The sequence below is a fragment of the Lepidochelys kempii genome, chromosome 7, assembly GCF_965140265.1.
Source record: "Lepidochelys kempii isolate rLepKem1 chromosome 7, rLepKem1.hap2, whole genome shotgun sequence".
Taxonomy (NCBI): domain Eukaryota; kingdom Metazoa; phylum Chordata; order Testudines; family Cheloniidae; genus Lepidochelys; species Lepidochelys kempii.
In genome coordinates this window covers 10,722,812-10,740,061 of record NC_133262.1, presented here as the reverse complement: position 1 = coordinate 10,740,061, position 17,250 = coordinate 10,722,812, and the positions used below count along the sequence as shown (strand labels likewise).

At 45.8% G+C, this 17,250-nt stretch overlaps 1 protein-coding gene across 1 annotated transcript; it reads right to left on the bottom strand.

Annotated features, from left to right (window-relative positions):
* Positions 1 to 13,338: 13,338 nt before the first annotated feature.
* GPR27 (G protein-coupled receptor 27) lies at positions 13,339 to 16,035 on the bottom strand. Its single transcript, XM_073354810.1, has one exon. The coding sequence runs from the start codon at positions 15,281 to 15,283 to the stop codon at positions 14,138 to 14,140; it is 1,146 nt and encodes a 381-aa protein (XP_073210911.1). The 5' UTR covers positions 15,284 to 16,035; the 3' UTR covers positions 13,339 to 14,137.
* Between the last annotated feature and the right edge of the window lie 1,215 nt (positions 16,036 to 17,250).

Sequence of the window (17,250 nt, the reverse complement as noted above, 5' to 3'; positions counted from 1 at the left end):
CACTGCTTAACTTGCATATTGTTCTGAGCTTTACATATTCTTGTTACTGACATCCCGGCTCTCTACAGCATCTATTTACATACATAACTCATAACTGCTACAGTTATCCACTTCCCCTCTCAGTTGCCATTACATCTGCCATTATGCAAGCTGTCTCACCGCTATGCTGCCTTCCCCCACCTCTATGTGTTCTAGGTCCTCAGATGCACTGGTGCTGCACCTGGCCCAGCAGGGTAAAGGCTGGGATCTTCAAAGGGGCCTAAATGAGTTAGGTGCCCACTGAAAGTCAGGAGCAGTTGGGCACCTTACTCCCTTTTGGTCCCTTCGAATGTCCCAGTCACATGCTATCTTGGTGCAGCTGCCCTGATCCTGCACCCAGTGTGACCCCTGGAACAATTCAGAGCAACTTTGTGGCTTCTCTAAGTTGCACCCAGGTGCAATATGCCCCTAGTCATTGTTGCACAAGCAGATCAGTAGTCCACAGCAGCTCTCCAGCTATTCCCCCTTTCCATCAGTTATGCCCCTGACACACACATCCTATGCTAACCACAAGGGAGATTAGCATATAGCTAGTGTAATTCCCCAGGCAGTGTGCTACTGGCACAGAGGAAAGGATGTTGAGGGAATAGGGAACAAGGATCTGGCCCAGTGAGTTTGCATCTCCACTGTCTTGCACCTGCTTTAGCCATCTACACCTGGGGAAAGTGGGTGTGAAACACTCCCACTGGGGTACATCAATAGAGAATTCTGATTGGGTAGAGTCTTACATCCACTTTGTACTCATTCTGCACAGGTCTAAGACAGGGGAGCATTAGGACCATGAGAAACCCAGTCCACAGGTTTCAGCAACAGGAGTGCAGAGGGATTTTCCAGAGGAGCATCAGAAAGGTATGAGCCCATATTTATGTAGTCCACCCTGTTTCTGCAATGGCTTCTGCTCACAAGCCTATGCATAGAATCTTCCTAGCTGCAGGAATTTGTCAGGATAATGATAGCTACGGAGCTAGGAATAATGTGTGTGTGTGTTTGTGTGTGAGCGAGGGTGGTAGTGAACTACACAGAGGGCTGTTGCCAGCTAGAATGCAAGTGCATTGTAGTGCTCCTTCTGCAGTGAATACGTATACCTATCCTGGGAGCAGCTGTGGGTATGGGGCAACAGAGCCAGGGACCATCCAGAGATGAGGACTGTGCACGGACTAGCTCTGCATGAGGAGAGGCTGAGGGAACTGGGATTATTTAGTCTACAGAAGAGAAGAATGAGGGGGGGATTTGATAACTGCTTTCAACTACCTGAAGGGGGGTTCCAAAGAGGATGGATTTAGACTGTTCTCACTGGTAATAGATGATAGAACAAGGGGTAATGGTCTCAAGTGCCATGGGGGAGGTTTAGGTTGGATATTAGGAAAAACTTTTTCACTAGGAGAGTCGTGAAACACTGGAATGGGTTACCTAGAGAGGTGGTGGAATGTCCTTCCTTAGAGGTTTTTAAGGCCTGGCTTGACAAAGCCCTGGCTGGGATGATTTAGTTGGAGATTGGCCCTGCTTTGAGCAAGGGATTGGACTAGATGACCTCTTGAGGTCCCTTCCTGATAGTCTATGATTCTATGATTGGCTGGCAGCGCGATATTTTGGGTAATAACCAGACTCATATTGACCTGGTAATGTAGACATTTTGTATAGTGCGCAGAGTTTCAAATAACTTCTCACTGTACTGGATCTATGTGCTGATTGGGAGCCAGAGAACTGGAATGCAATAAAAGAGGGATGTGTGATTTTTTTATTAACCAGTGTGGGGGATCAGGAACACAATTTGTGACTAGCTGGGGAATTTAACTTCAGTGTTACCCACCAGTCTTGGGAGTATCTGTTCTCACTCTTGCAGCCTGCCCTGACCTTGGCATTACTAGTGATAGCTGCCCTAGGCACCACTGGGTCAGACCTGGGCTGGGACTCAAAAGAGTGGGCAGCCTGGGTTCCCCCCACCAGCCACAGGGTAGTGGCCTAGCACTCAGAGAGGGGACTGAAAACCCCTCAAGAGAGTCGGTGGTACTGGACTTTATTGGACTCTGATACACCGAAAGGGGACTTGAACTTGACTCAACTGGAAAGCTGGGGTCAGTGAAAGGCACAGAGGGGGTGAAAATATCAGCTTCAGGGAGGAAGCCCTGGGGGCCTGGCCCCATACCAGGGCTCGGATTGTGTAAAGACAGCAGGAGTAATTAAAGACTAGAGTCCAGGGAAGGCGACAGTTGAAGTCCGTGTTGAGGACACCCGAAAGGCCCTGTTGGACTCATACCCCAGAAGGGGTCTGCTTGAGTTGTTTTCACATACAGACTGTGTGTGACTCAGCCGGAGGGCTGAGTCACCGAAGCCACCTGAGAACCCACCGACAGGGGTCGCTACAGACTGAGAGAGGTGCAGACACACACCTGGCCGGGAGGCGCTTGCATGAGGTGGGTGTGACCCCATTACAATATCTTATAAGAGGCTTTTTACTAATTTGCCTTGCCAACATAATGCACCTTAATGACGTACAATACCAGCAAGTCTGACTTCAAACTAAAGGCCTTGTTCGCAGGCCCCCTTTAGCACCACATCTTATTATTGCTGCCCAGATGGCTGTTTAAAAGAAACAGAAGGTGTTCAGAATCCCTTGATTTAAACAAGATGTCTCAGGAGTTTGATCTTGACAACGCATAATGTGTTTTCCAGCAGGCGTTAGAAGAATCCCAAGGCGTGGCAGGACTTTTTAAGGACAGAAAAAGGTTTTCGTAACTAGTTACCGAACTCAGTGAGTAGCATTGTCATCATCATCAATCAGTAACATGGACCCAGGAATCTGGAAGATTTTAATGCACATCTAGCACAGGGTGACTCCTCTGTTCCTTCTCAATGGGAGTTGTGGGTGCTTGCACAATGCAGAATTAGGCCAATAATGTGCAAGCGGTCATATGTAATATATATGCCCAATTCACTGGTATGCATCAGCCGCTGTGCATCACCAGAATGGAGCCATAGCATCCTACAGAAACTGGCCCAAGGCTTGCATGTGGTTTGAATTGTAAAGTGCACAAATGTATCTATTAAATGCTGTGACTGAACAAGGTGCAGACATAGATATAGCCTTGTAAAAGGGATCCCATTGGCTTCCATAGCCACTCCTTTTTTTGTTCTGGGAGCATGCAGATCTAATGGGGTGGGAGGGCTGAGTCTGTTTTGGGGTTTTTTTCTGGACTCCAGACTCCACAGTCAGAGATCTATCTGTGGATAAATTCTGACACAATGTCATGAGAACAGACTGCAGTTCTTACAGTAACAAGGAGGGAGCGGCAGGACTGTTGGGGAGTTGGCAGAAGAGGAGGAATTTTAAATGCAAAAAGAAGCGATTAAATCTCCCAAACACAGACATGAGTGATCTTTTCCTCAGAGAAAGGAATCCAAGATGGCAGCCTTGGTGGAGTAGGTCCTGCAAGATGCTGCACATCTCTATTGTTTGTTCTTCAGTTTGCAATATTCAAGCTATGGCCCTCATGGTAGAAAGGCAATGATGAGTTTTCTTGGAAGCTGCAGAATGAATACAGATAGAAAATGTTGTGTCTCGTGATCTTTATGCAACAAATATGAAGGAAATAGAGGGGCAGTGTTGGATCCAAATAACCACATCTACTGAAAATACACAATGTGCGAGGCCTAGCTACATATACGCACTGCTGCTCTGGTTGGGGTCTGGTGGCTTCTAACACAAAAATTGTGGAGAGCACCATTAAAAGACTCACAAATGAAAGGGGTATTATCTATTCCTATAACTACAGGGAAGAAAAGCCAGGTCTGTTCTAAGTCTTCTAAGTGCATCACAGTATTACCTTCAAATAGCTGAAGGAGACATGGGGTAGGGGGAAAATTCCCTAAAAGGTATCCGGAAAACTTGGCAGACGCTATGGAAAAGGGAGGCAAGGTACCATCGACATGACAAAAACTAACATGCTTAGGAATCCAATTATTACTATTTGTATTTCTGTAATGCCTCAAAAAGATTACAAAACGATTACAGTTTCACTAGACAAGACGAAGTGGGAGAAAGACAGTCTTATTCCCATTTCACAGATGGGGAAGTGAGGCACAGAGACAACTTGCCCGTGGTCATACAGAAAGTTTGCAAACAAAACTGCCATTGACTTTAATGATTGTAGAATCAAACCCATATTCAATTTACTGCTGTGTTGAGATAGAGCATCTGAGGTCTTTAGCACAATCTACCAGGAAGGCAAACTCAGGGGTGGAACCTTTGGTGACTGCTTACATGCATTCTCTCTCTCTCGCTCTTATTTTTTCCTAGTGATTTCTCCACATCAGTAATTTTTTTTCTCACTTCTTCTGTCCCATGGGTGAAGCTTTTAGGGTGAAATCCTGGGCTTATTAAAGTCAATGGCAAAACTCTCCTGGGCTTCAGTGGAGCCTGGATTTCACCCGCAGAGCTTGATCCAAAGCCCATTAAAGTCAATGACAAAACTGCCGTTAACTTCAGGGGGCTGTGGATCAAACTCATTTTTACATTGTGTGTATTACATTGGCACCTTGGGATTCCAGCCCAGACCAGGGCTCCTTTGTGTTATGTGCACTACACACACGTAGTAAAGAGACAGTCCTCGCCTTGAAGAGCTTACAGTCTGACCAAAGGAAGCAGCCCAAGGGCAGGAGAGATTTTGATCCAACGTGTGCCATAGAGATTGGAGAGGGAAACAACTTGTTAGATTATCCAGTCCCTCTCTTGGCCACAGTGGGACCATTTCCTTCAGAGTTATGTCCCTGCTGACTTTTAAACGTAACAAGTGATTGAGCATCCAGAACTTCCCTTGAGAAATGACTATTTTGCAGCCTAATAGATATTGCTGTCAGGAAGATTTTCTTTTTTTTCCATGATATTCAGCCTACATTTTTTTCTTTCTTAATTTCATACCATTGCTCCTAGTTATAGCTCTTGGCACTTACACCCACAGTCTCTCCCCTTAGTCAAAGTTTAGCTCAGCTGTACATATCAAGCTCTCATCGATCAGTGTGTCCAGACCCTGATCCTTTTGACTGCTCTTCTCTGAACTCATTCCACTTGGGCTGTGTCTTTCTGATAATATGGTGCAAAGAACCGAACACCATACTCCAGGGGCTGTTTCACTAGTGCTGGATAGAGAGGGATGGTTGTTACTTCTGACCCTTCCAGTGTGACGTAATACACTGGAGGCGTACAGCAATATTGCTCAGCACTAGTATGTCAGGCCTAATGCAGGGAGAGGGAAGCCCACTTGATCTACTTCACTCTATCAAACTGCTCAACAGCTTCCCGTCCACCCTCCTCCTCCTAGTGCGAGGTGACAGATGGGAACAGATTGAATAGTCTGATGGAGTGAGGTAATACTCCGCTAAATCATTCCACTTTCTCTCAGTGTCAGAAAGCACCGTGCCTTCAATCCTCAAATCTTTGCCTTCATATTTTTCCCCTTTGGAATTCTTTTACGATATTTTTTTTGTTAAAATGACTAAGAAGCAAAAGCAGTAATATTTATACTAGATGAGTAAGTGTTCTAAAAACTTAGCAAAAAGGAGAGGGTGATTCGTTGCATAATCAGAGCTATCGATGCCTTGAGAACTAATGTTTGTTGATGTCCCTCTTATTCTTTTTCTCTGTGTTTCTCATGGTTTCAGGCCGGGGAGCATGTCTCACTATTGACCTAACCAAAGACAATGGGCCAGATCGTCAGTGACTTCAACCAATGTACACCAGCAGAGGATCAGGCCCTAGAGTGTTGTTTCCTGATTCTAAAAAATGGCAACAAATTATAAACAAAAAACAAGATTTATTTTTTCATGGTCTCTTGGTTGTCTTACGTGTTTGGGAATTTACTCTCTCTCCGTTGGGGTGAGAGATCAGAACACCAAAACACACTTCTTTTAAAGTAAGCCACTGCGCATTCTCTTCTGCTGTGTCTTTGAGTGGATGGCACTGACCACTGCAAGGGTGCTGGAACAATTTGTACAGTGGGGATGCTGAAAGTCATTTAATTTGTATATGTTGGAAACCACTTCAAGCCATGGGGTGCAGCCACACCCCTAGTTCCAGCACCTATGGACCACTGTAAAAAGAGAGACAAAATGGGGACCGAGCAATTCCTGAAAGGCTTCAGGAAATAGATCACTACAGGAAATTACAAGGCCCCTGCTGGATTGCCATCTAAATCTCAATGGGGAGCTCTTATGAGCCAGCAGCATCCAGCCTTGCCCTCTACGCCTGGTCTACCCTTTTAGGCCATGTAATAGATATAGACGGGAATGTTTATAAGCCTCTGTCACCTGCGATAGGAGATCTGTTTGTGCTTTTGGAGAGAGAGGAGAGTTGTCTTTAATTTAAGTCTTGTGCATCCTTGGAAGCAGAATACCAAAATAGCAGGTGGTGGACCTAGCTGGGCTGAGCAGAGGCAATACAGCAGAGCCTTGTTAATAATTCAGCTAGTCAGGGAAGATGACATTGTTAACCGTAAACAGGCTAATTACATTAACATAGTAAGAATCTGTTCCCTCTCCTCAGGTTGGTTGGCTTTAAAGAGATGCCTGGAAGCCAGGACAGTGGGTTCAAGAGGAAAAAGGGGGTTTGCTCTCTTTTTGCCTATATTTATTGCCGTCGGAGAATTAGAGACTGGAACTTGTTTTAGGGGCAGACCAAGAAAATGCTCCACAGACACTCTCAAGACTAACCTCCAGTTTTGCAGTGCTGATCTCAACACCTGGGAGCTTTGAGCCCCTGACAAGACCTGATGGCAGCAGCTCCATCACCTGAGACTGATGGACTTTGAGATTGTACTTTGTACTGATTGAGATTGTACTGATGGACTTTGTAGATTGCCACAACGAAGGAGAGACTTGTGAGGCATAAAACTGGAAGCAGCTCACATTCATCAACAATTGTCTTCACCTCTGGCAATTGCAGACAGGGCTGCAGCTCCAAAATTGGTCTTTGGCCCCAGCCCAGGACCCACAATAAGTGACCATAGCTCATCTGTCAAACTTGATGGGAGAGGCCATCATCATGGGTCTTTCCTCACTGTATGAGTATGGGAAATGAAAACTATGGGCCTGATCCTCAGCTGGGTCAAATCAGTGTAGCTCCAGTGACTATGCTGAGGATCTGGCCCTGTGACATTTTTTCATAGATTTTAACGCCAGCAGGGAACACTCAGTCATCTGGTCTAACTGAGCCCATATAACTGCACCAGGTTGCTCCTGTCCTGAGTCCAATAGGCTCTTAGGTAAACATAAGTGATCTTCCAGAGAGGCACCCAGTCTTGATATGAAAACATCAAGAAACGGAGAATCCACCTCTTCCCTTGGCAGCTTGTTCCAATGGTTTCTGGCTCTAGATTTCCACTTCCTTGTAGTGTACTATGCTGACTGCCTAAGATCAGCTGGGACTTCATAACTTCCTCATAACCTTACAAGACGATTTTAAAACTTTCCCACGCTAACTGCTGAGTGTTATCAACCTGGCCACAACACAGGTGAAAAGTGTGAACCAAAGGGAGCAGTGCTGGCTTCAAGAGATATCCAGTAAAATTTCACAGTACAAATGTGCCTGACCCACAAAATCAAAGGAGCTCCAAGTACTGAGGTCATTACATACAAATAGAGTGCAGAAAAATGCACATTAAAAACTATTTAGCTTTACTTCCATAGTTAATTGATGAAATCCTGCATAGTAACGGACTGTTCACCCATAATAAGAAGTAGTACTTGTCATCAGTAGCTGTTTTATACAAAGATGGGTAAAGATAATTACAGATAGGGAAACTGAGGCATGGGGTGGTTAATTGACTTGTACAAGGTCACATAGGGCCTGATGTTCAGAGGCGCTTAGCACCCAGATATCTGCTCAGACTCTGAAAATCAGACTTTTAGGGTCCAATTCTGCAACCCTTAGCTTGGACTGTTGTATGAGTAAGGATTACTGAATCACTCAATATATGAGGGCTATGGAATTGGGCCCCAAGTCAGTGGCAATTCTAGGTGAGCAAAGACTACAGGAGCAGGTCTTTGGTACTTTTGAAATTATTACCCAAGTCCCATTTTCAAAAGTAGCTTGAAAACTGAGGTCACTTTTGAAAATGGGACTTAAGTACTTTTGAAAAGTTCAGTCCTTTAGTGTAATAGCAGTGAGAGAAGACTGGTTTGAGCATGAGTGGGAGCCAGGAACTAGTGAGTTTTAATACATGGTCTCAAACAATAATTCCCCCATGGCTTTGAACAAAGCACTTCAAGACAGATATTTAAAATCATTCTCTAATTATGGATGCTCCAATTTTGACACCTTGGGCCTGATTCTTCTGAGGCTGACTTTAATTGGAGTCTTAGATGCTTACCTCTTTAAAAAAAAAAAAAAGCATACAAAAAAAAACCCAGGCCCAAGTTGGGTCCTCAAAAATCAGTGACTGCTTCTGAAAAAGTTAGCCCGAGGGACTTCATAAAAGAAATACACTGACTCCAGTCTTCCGGAAGGAAAAATCTTTGTAAAGGTCCAAAAGTGCACTATGACATAATGAAACCAAGCTTTTGACCTGTGTTGCACTCTGGCAACTTGCCTCACTTAGAGGCTGCTGTTTTCAAACTTAATTAGCTTGATTGGCTGCATATCTAGTAATCTTTATTAAATGTACAGTAATCACCTTTATTAGGCAACCGCCTGTCTTAAGAGACCACTCAAAATTACTGCTTCCCCCACTGAGTACAATTCTATTCCATCTTTATTAAGAGACCACTTTTGCTGAGCAACCGATTTTTGTCACTCCCTTGAGTGGTGGCTAAGACAGGTTTCATTTTTCCTGGGCTTCATTATATTCTTTGACATTCTGAACAGTGCCAGCATCATAGCTTTCTGGCTCAGATTATGCATCACAATAGTCTATTTTTGTGTATGCTTGCGCGGGAAGGATTAGAAATTAGAGCCCTAGTGAGATTGATGATATTTTATTTTGAAACAGAGCTGTCAACTTTAAATAAGGGTTTTTAAGGTGGGATTATACACCTCTGTTACCAACTGAGCTGAAATCTAAACAAATACAGTATCCTGAGATATTTTAGATTTATGCTCTATAAGGCAAAAATATTCCACTGTCAAAGGCGTGAGGCCACTTCTGTGGTCAGAAGCTCCAGTGGGAATTCTTGGTAAGCACTGGCTGTGGGATGGGGCCCCAGCCGTGGAAGGATTTTAAATGTAAGTACAGCGGGTCCTGAGCTGCATGCATAGTGGTGGGGTGTGTGAGAGGGAAGAGTAGGGGCGTGGTGTGAAGCTCATTTTTGCACACCGGTGATCCTAGAGGAGTATGCTGTGCCAATCCTCCAGCATAAGTCTGAGCAGCCTGTAGGTTCAACCCTTTGTCTCATGTAAACTGCACTGCACGCAGGCAAAGCCTCAGGAAAGCACTGACTCAGTCATAATTCCTGCCCTCTTGTTAGTTATTCCCCACTTTCTGGGATGCATCTTTTTCTCCCTTTGTAGCTGGCCAGCTCTGCTTCCTGGGAGTGGGGAAACAGAGACTTTGCTCCTCCTAGTCCCTGCCCTGAGGGGAGTGCTGATTGTACAGCCCCTGCTCTTTCTCCAGCTTTGCAAACCTGGCAGCCTTTATGTGGCCACACAAGGCTGGGGGCCTCTCTTCCCCAGCATGACAGCTAGGGCAAAACTTTCCCCCCTTTTTTACTAGAGAACATTTTCCTCATTGGTACAGCCATTTTCTGACAGCATCAGACCCTCGGCACAGTAATACTGCAGGCCTCTGAGGGCAAGACCGCACTTTGTCTTGCAGAGCCGAGATCCTTATACTCAGTATTTGTTTAGATTTCAGACCAATTATTTGCTTACATGCAGAGGGTGAAATCCTGGCCCTCTTGAAGTCATTGGCAAAACTTCTACTGACTTCATCAGAGAGGATGTCACCGGGAGTATCTGAAAAGAATGCATGAAATACGTCAAAGTTAGGGATTTATTGCCAATATAAACAAATAAGTTTAACTAACCTGCCATAATGTATGCAAAATAAGGTATACTACAGTATATGAGCTTGGCTAGTAAGATGCTACCATGAGCTGATGCTGGTATTGTCTGTGACACTGAACAATAATGTTCCCTGGAAAAGGAAAGCTATTTTAATATACTGTATACAGTATATATTAATCAAGTAAAGAATGCTAGATACAAATCCTACCTAAGTACATTAACTTTGAAAGCAACAGTATGTCAACACAGCCCCATTGCCATTCATCAAATCCCTTAAATTACTTTGCAGGACCTCTGAAATGTCTGTTGTGAATGCAGTACTAACGCCATGAAACCGAATACCTCTTTTGGTAGAAGAGGCTAGGTAATACAAATAGCTAATTCTTATTTACTGCCTTTCACCCATAGACCTCAAAGAACCTTTACCGGGGTAAACATAATTATCCCCATTTTATAGATGGGGAAACTGAGGTACAGACAGAGAAAGGTTTTTGTCCAAAGTCACCCAGCAGGCCAGTGACAGAATCAGAAATAAAACCCAGGGTCCTCAGTTCCAGTCCAGTGCCATATCCACTAACCCACGCTGCCTTATGTATGTTTCTCTCATCTGGTTGTTCAGAGGGACGGTATCCAGTTGTTAGCCCGCTTACCACTCTTGCATACCATCTGAGATTGTTGTCCTTTTGCTGCCACTTACTCCTTCTGTGACCTTGGTCAAGCCACTTAACCTCTCTCCCTCAGTTACCCCATATGTAGGCTGGGGATAGTACTTCCTAGGAACGATGTGAAAACTAGTTAGTTAACATTGTAAAGTGCTTTGAAGGTGTTCATTACAATTATTACTGAATATGATGGTTTGTGCATTTGATTTTAGTAACTTTCTCACCCTTATAACCATCTCTGGAAGAACAGTCTTCATCTCACTGTTTTTACATTTCTTTTGCTATTCTGTTTTACTTCCTGATAAATTGCTTTGTGTATAATTAGGGCAGTGACTGATTCTGCCAATCGAATATAACTTGTGAAGGCGGTTTGGTTGGTATACATGAACTGTGAACAATACAGCTTTCTTCATTTGTGTCAGTCTTTGGTGCTTAATTTTGTATTTTCTGGACCTAAATTATATTCTGTTATGGAATACGATGTAAGTCCAAAATAGCTCCATTGAAGTCAGAGGAGTCACTCCGGTCTTACAGCTGTATGACTGAGATCCAGCTCAGTATTTTTTGTGTAGGTGGGTTAAGAATGAAATATATTAAGCATTTCCACACTCTGCCCTTGGTCCATGTCAGAATTCCCTTAGATAGCACTGGGAATTGCCTACAAGAATAAGGAGTACTAAACAGCCTTATGTATTTGTTGACATTCTTTTGTTTTATCCAAGCCTTTTAGTATATCACAGCCAGATTTCGCTGTCATTGAAGTCAGCAGCAAAACCACCATCATCTTCAAAGGGTGCAGGATCAGGCTCACTGTCCCTACATGGGATTTCATGTACTGAGGTGGAAACTTTTCTGGTTTTAGTGAGACTGTCACACAGCAACATTGTCCTTTACAGCAGAAGGATCTGATGCTGCTGTCTGAGTTCCTAAATATTAATAGAACCACCACTCTCCTGGAGGTGATTTTTAATTTCTACCAGTGTTGACTATAGATTTCTGTTCATGCCTCTAGTCTTTCAAGAAGTGAAATCTGGCTCTTGCAGTGGCAAGAACACTTTTAAATAACTGCATCTTACCACTATATTTTTTTAAAAGCAGAGATCTTCCCCCTAAGAGTTTAGAAGCTATGTTTAGCGGTCTCTTCATCCTCTCCCCACCGCTCCGCACTCACCAGAAAAGCTTTTTAAATCAAGCTTAGAGGGGGAAAAAAAAAATGCCGTGTTTCTTATTTCTCTTAGTATGGAAAGGGAAGAGAACTTGGATGTGCATTTTCAGACTGTTAATGTGTCCTTAAAGGGTATCCCCGGTTGTCACATTCTTGTATCTCTACAAGACTTTTTTAAATTTTCCAACATCAGTGTTACTCTGTAAAACCTGAATACAACTGAAAAGAACAACTTATTCTGTGAATAAGCCTTAACTGAGTAAGAATTGTAACATAAAAAACCCTAAAAACCCCAATATATTTCCACTTGCAATTCTGTAACTGTCGATTAAGTTTCACTTTGTAGTTCAAACCTTTGAACTATTTAAGTTGCTATCAGGCTCCTTTTTCAAACTTTGGCAAAATCCAGCCACTTTGATTATTTAAATTCATGTTCCTGTTTTTGAACCTTTTCATCTGCTTTCTGTACATTACTACTGAAGTGAAAGCTCAACTCTTAAAGCCTGTACCACATACTTCAGGAAATCTTGTCTCAAGTTTTCTAGACTCGGAGTTACAGCAAAAATTTGGTGTATCCAAATTATCCAAATCTGAGGCTGTCTTCTCAGCCCTCTAATTTAACTGTCACACCTAACCTTAATGGAAGAGACTACAAGTTGTTAAGATATAGCAAATACATCTATGCAGTAACTTTACACTCAGGACAGATATATCTCATCTAGGGGATGTATAATAATTTTGGACTAGTGTTTATGGAAATACTCTTACAGCAGTCACTGAAATTTCTTTGCAGAAATTAAGTCCCTTATTTGTCATGTATGTGACTTGTTATAAAACAGTGAAAATATTACTGTTTGCTAAATTTTACATCAGAGAGAGCTTCCTTGCCAAACAAATGTTTTTAACTACATATCTCTGAAGAAGCTAACTCCTGGCATGGACAGGATAGGTTGGTTCATGATCCCATTCCCAGCAACTCAGTTAATACCTTTAGGTAAGTCTTTTACAGCATAACCCACAATATAAAAATGCCTAGCCCATTAATAATTCAAAATAACCTTCCTGATAAGTGGAGCCTACAGATGAGCACAATGTTAAACCAAGCAACTGTGTTAAACTCCTTCGCCTACTAAAATTAGTGATACATAATTATCCAGAATTTTCCCATCATTAATAGAGCAATTTTTTACATAGTAATTAGTTTTAGCAGACAGAAAAAGAATTGTGCTATTTAAACCTGCCACCCATCATGAACTTAAGTCTCTTTAAAAATACTTTAGTGACTTTTATTGGTATAAATACCTAAAATGAGATTGAACAGCAAAGGAGAACTCTGTACTTCTCCATGATATCCTAAACTGCGAATTATACTCAGACATGAGACATGCAATTTTGTATGCACACAAATTATGTCAAAAAGCACTATTGCCATTCTAATTTCATAAAGTTTCAGTATTTTATTAAAGAAAACAGTCAAAATGTACAAGTATGTGACCCAGTTTTGTAGATAACTTCCTACAAAGTCAGTAAAATATGAATTCAACCTAGTTTAAAAACTGCTATAATTGATCATTTTTAAAGTTGATATTCATTTTAAAAGCACATTTCACAAAGAATTCTGAAATATTACCAAATGAGCAGTGCAACAAGAAAAATTAAAATTAGTTCTACACTGTGTTTGCATTTCAGGCAAAAATTACATCACTACTTTCAATACTTAAAATCACTTGAGAATGTCAACCCAACAGCTCCCCATAGAAACTGAACACTGCTTCTGAACACATTAGGAACTTCCTCTTCTTGACTTCAAAACAAATAATAAAACAACACCCTTTGAGGTCATCAAAAAATAACTTTAGTATAAAATTTTGTCTTGGCCTTTATCAAATCTTGAATAAAATTGTTAAGCCTTTATCAAAACAGACAGGAACAGAATTTTATCCATATCAGGTGCAGTCACACCTACAAAGGTTAGAAGCAAGACCAGAAACTCGGAGCCCTGTTTTGTTTTTTAAAAACTACACAAAGACAAATAAATAAAACTGCTTCTTACAGCCTAAGGTTTGGGGTATTTTGTTCATGTAAGTGGCCCATAGGCAGCAATCTCTTATGTTTTGAAGACAGCATATGCAGAGTATAGAAAAATAAACAAAATAGCTTCTTACAGCTGAAAGTTTGGGGGCAGGGTGGTGATTTGAATTTCCTCAGAACCAGAACTCGAGTGCATATGCAGAAATATGGAAAATGATCTATTTTTTCATTAAAAGAAAAGCCACCCTAAATCCCAAAGCTCTTGAGATCACAAAGAATGGTGCCCTGGGTGCTCTGTATGCTTTGGCAGCAAGGGAAGTGGGCTCTGAAGCAGACCCTGAGCTCCTTGTTGAAGATGAAGCACAGGATCGGGTTGACTCCAGCCTGAGCGAATGTCATCCACACCGAAGCAGTCAGGTAGACCTGGGGGATGGTGCTGGCCTTGATGAAGACCCGCAGGTAGCAGGCCACAATGTAGGGGGACCAGAGCAGCAGGAAGAGCAGGGTGATCATGTAGAACATCTTGCAGAGCCTCTTCTCCATCTTGAACTCCTCCAGCACCAGCAGCCTCTTGATCTGGCTGTGGGTGGCCTGCCTGATGCCCACCAGTGTGGGCGGGGTGGGGCCCCTGCCAAAGCCAGCCGTCCAGTTGGCAGCAGCTTGGCCGGTGGCTCCCGGCCCGTGGAAAGTCCAGTTCTGGCTGATGGCTGGGACTAGCTGGGCTGGCTTCATCTTGCGGTGGCCGTGGATGAAGAAGAGGAGCTTGACGTAGACCAGGTGGGTGGCGGCGATGACGGCCGCCAGCATGAGCATGAAGCCCAGCGTGTCGTTGGCCTTGACGTAGCGGTGCTCGAAGATGCACTGCTCCTCCTCCCGGATGAACTTGTAGGTGCCCACGTCGAAGACGGGCGGGAAGGCCATGGCCATGGCCAGGGTCCAGACCATGCACACCACGGCCAGGCAGGTCCAGCCCGTCATGCGCTTGGCGTAGAAGCGGTGGTGGGCGATGGCCATGTAGCGGGTCACCCCCACGCAGAAGAGCAGGAAGGCGGCGTGGAAGCAGAAGAGGACGGCCAGGAAGGCCAGCACCTTGCAGCTCAGCGGCCCGTGGGGCCAGGCGCCCGCCCCGCTGCGCACCGCCAGCATGACGGAGGGGAAGCAGGCCAGCGAGCGCAGCGCGTCGGCCAGGCACAGGTCCAGCAGCAGGTAGTAGGGGGCGCGGTGCAAGTGCCGGTCCCGCAGGATCAGCCAGGCGAAGAGCACGTTGCCGGCCAGGCTGACGCACAGGATCAAGCCCAGCGTGGCCAGCTTGAGGCCGGAGGCGCTGAGCAGGCCGCCGGGGCTGGGCAGGTGCGGGCTGCTGCTGCTGCTGAGCTCGCTGGCGTTCGCCATCGGTCGGGTGCGGTGTGGGCGCCTCCCCTCCTCCTCCTCCTCCTCCTCCTCCGGGCTTCGCTCACGGGCTCCGGTCCCAGCGCTCACCGCCCGGCCGGGCTGCCCACGGCGCCCCCCCGGACCCAGGCGGCGGCGGCGGCGGCCGCATCCCTCCCTGCCAGCCCCCGCCCCGCGATGCGCTGCGGCCCCATCACCTCGCTCCGCGATCGGTCCCGCGGCTGGGCAGGCGCCGCGGCTTCAGGCGCAGGCCAGGCTGAGCGGGTGCGGAGCGCGGCTGCGGCGCCCCCACGCCGGCATGCTGCCCCCGCCTCGCCTCCTCCGCCCGCCGGGGCCCCCCGCCGGTGTCCCTGCTGCAGCGGGGCGGGATCCTCATCGGGGGACATCCAACTCCCGCGGCCTCCTAGCGCCGCCGGGGGCGGGCGGGGGCTGCTGCGGCGGGCGGGGGCGCCTCGGCTCCCGCAGGCTGCCGCTGCATGGCCCCGCTCCCTCGTCTTTTGTCCCACCCACGGGGCTCGACCTGCCGCTACCTGCTGGGGCTGGAGGGGGGCGAGAGCGGCCGCTACCTTTTGGGGGGGCTGGCTCGGGCTCAACTTCCGGCGAGCTGCTTCTCCGGAGCCAAGTTTAGGGGCAGGCTGAGCCTGCGCAGAGGAGCGGGAGCCATGAAAGCCAAGGGACCGGGAGGGGGGCTCCCCGCCCGCCCCAGCCGCCGGCGGAGCTGTCCGCTCCCTCGCGCCCTCCTTGCGCCGCCGCCCCAATCAGGCCAGCGGGGTGGGAGGGGACCCACGCGTGGGGCAAGGCGTTGACGAGGGGGTGAAATGGGCCTCGTCTCTTTAGGGGCGCTTATCGCCTGGCGCAGCTGAGTCGTGTCCTGAGTTGTGCGTGGGGAGTGAAGGCTTGGCGGGGCTTCACCCTGCTGCTTGGACCTTTCTGCGCCCCTCCCTGCCAGCGGATAAATTGTTGGGGGTGCGGGAGGTTATCCCTCCCTGGCGCTCCTTTGCCTTCAGCAGGGACCAGCTGTCATGTAAAATCTCTAGGGAGAAAAGGGGGGAGACGTTTTCCCCCCTATCCACTCACCCACCCACTCTTAAATTCAGAGGGTGTCCCCGTCAGCGTGGATTTTACCTCTCCTCCCAAGGGAACATGATCCTTATCGATTACTAATGAGCGCCTGCCTGCCATAATTCAAACGTGGGGACAGAAAGACCCAGAATGAGGGTTGGGAGACCAAGTGTGAAAAATCGGGACACTTTTGGGGGGGGCCAGGTAATAGTTGCTTATATAAGACAAAGTCTCTAATATCAGGATGGGCCCGATAATATTGGGATGTCTGGTCATCCTAAATGAGGGACACTATGGAAAAGAATGGTTCCTGAAATGTAAAGTAGCATGGGGTACATTTGTTTAATATGATAGCTAATACTTTCAGGAACCTTGATTTCATGGCTTCCTGACAGAAATCATTTGCAACATTAAAGAAAGTATACAAATACAATTAATAACCACAGGTCTGGATTCCACAGCCCTGGCACATGTTGATTAGTATCTGACTCCTCAGGTAGCCCCATTGATTTCTCTGGGGCCATGCAAAGAATATGGTACTATTCAATATGTAGGAATGTCAAAATCTGGCCCAAAATAAATAATGTTTGAAATGAAACATGGGTGTAGGAATGCTAATCCCACTGCCCTGGCCAAATTCCAATTGAGGCACCGCCTATCCCCATTCCCAGTAATACAATACTGAGTAGAAAATGCTTCCCCTCTTGGCCTAACAGCTGTGGGCTGTTAATAGCCTCCAGGTTCCACCCCAGACATAGCTGCATGTCAGAGAGGGGTGAAGTAATCCCTAATGTACATATAGTTTATAAAGTGTCCATTTCAGATGAAAGCATATCCATGCAAAATATTCTTGAGTTAGCTTTTGCTAGCGTTACACACACGGATTAGTACCTTACTCCATGGATAGC

Excerpts from the sequence above, each read along its gene's own strand:
- GPR27 (XM_073354810.1), bottom strand. The coding sequence starts at position 15,283 with ATGGCGAACGCCAGCGAGCTCAGCAGCAGCAGCAGCCCGCACCTGCCC.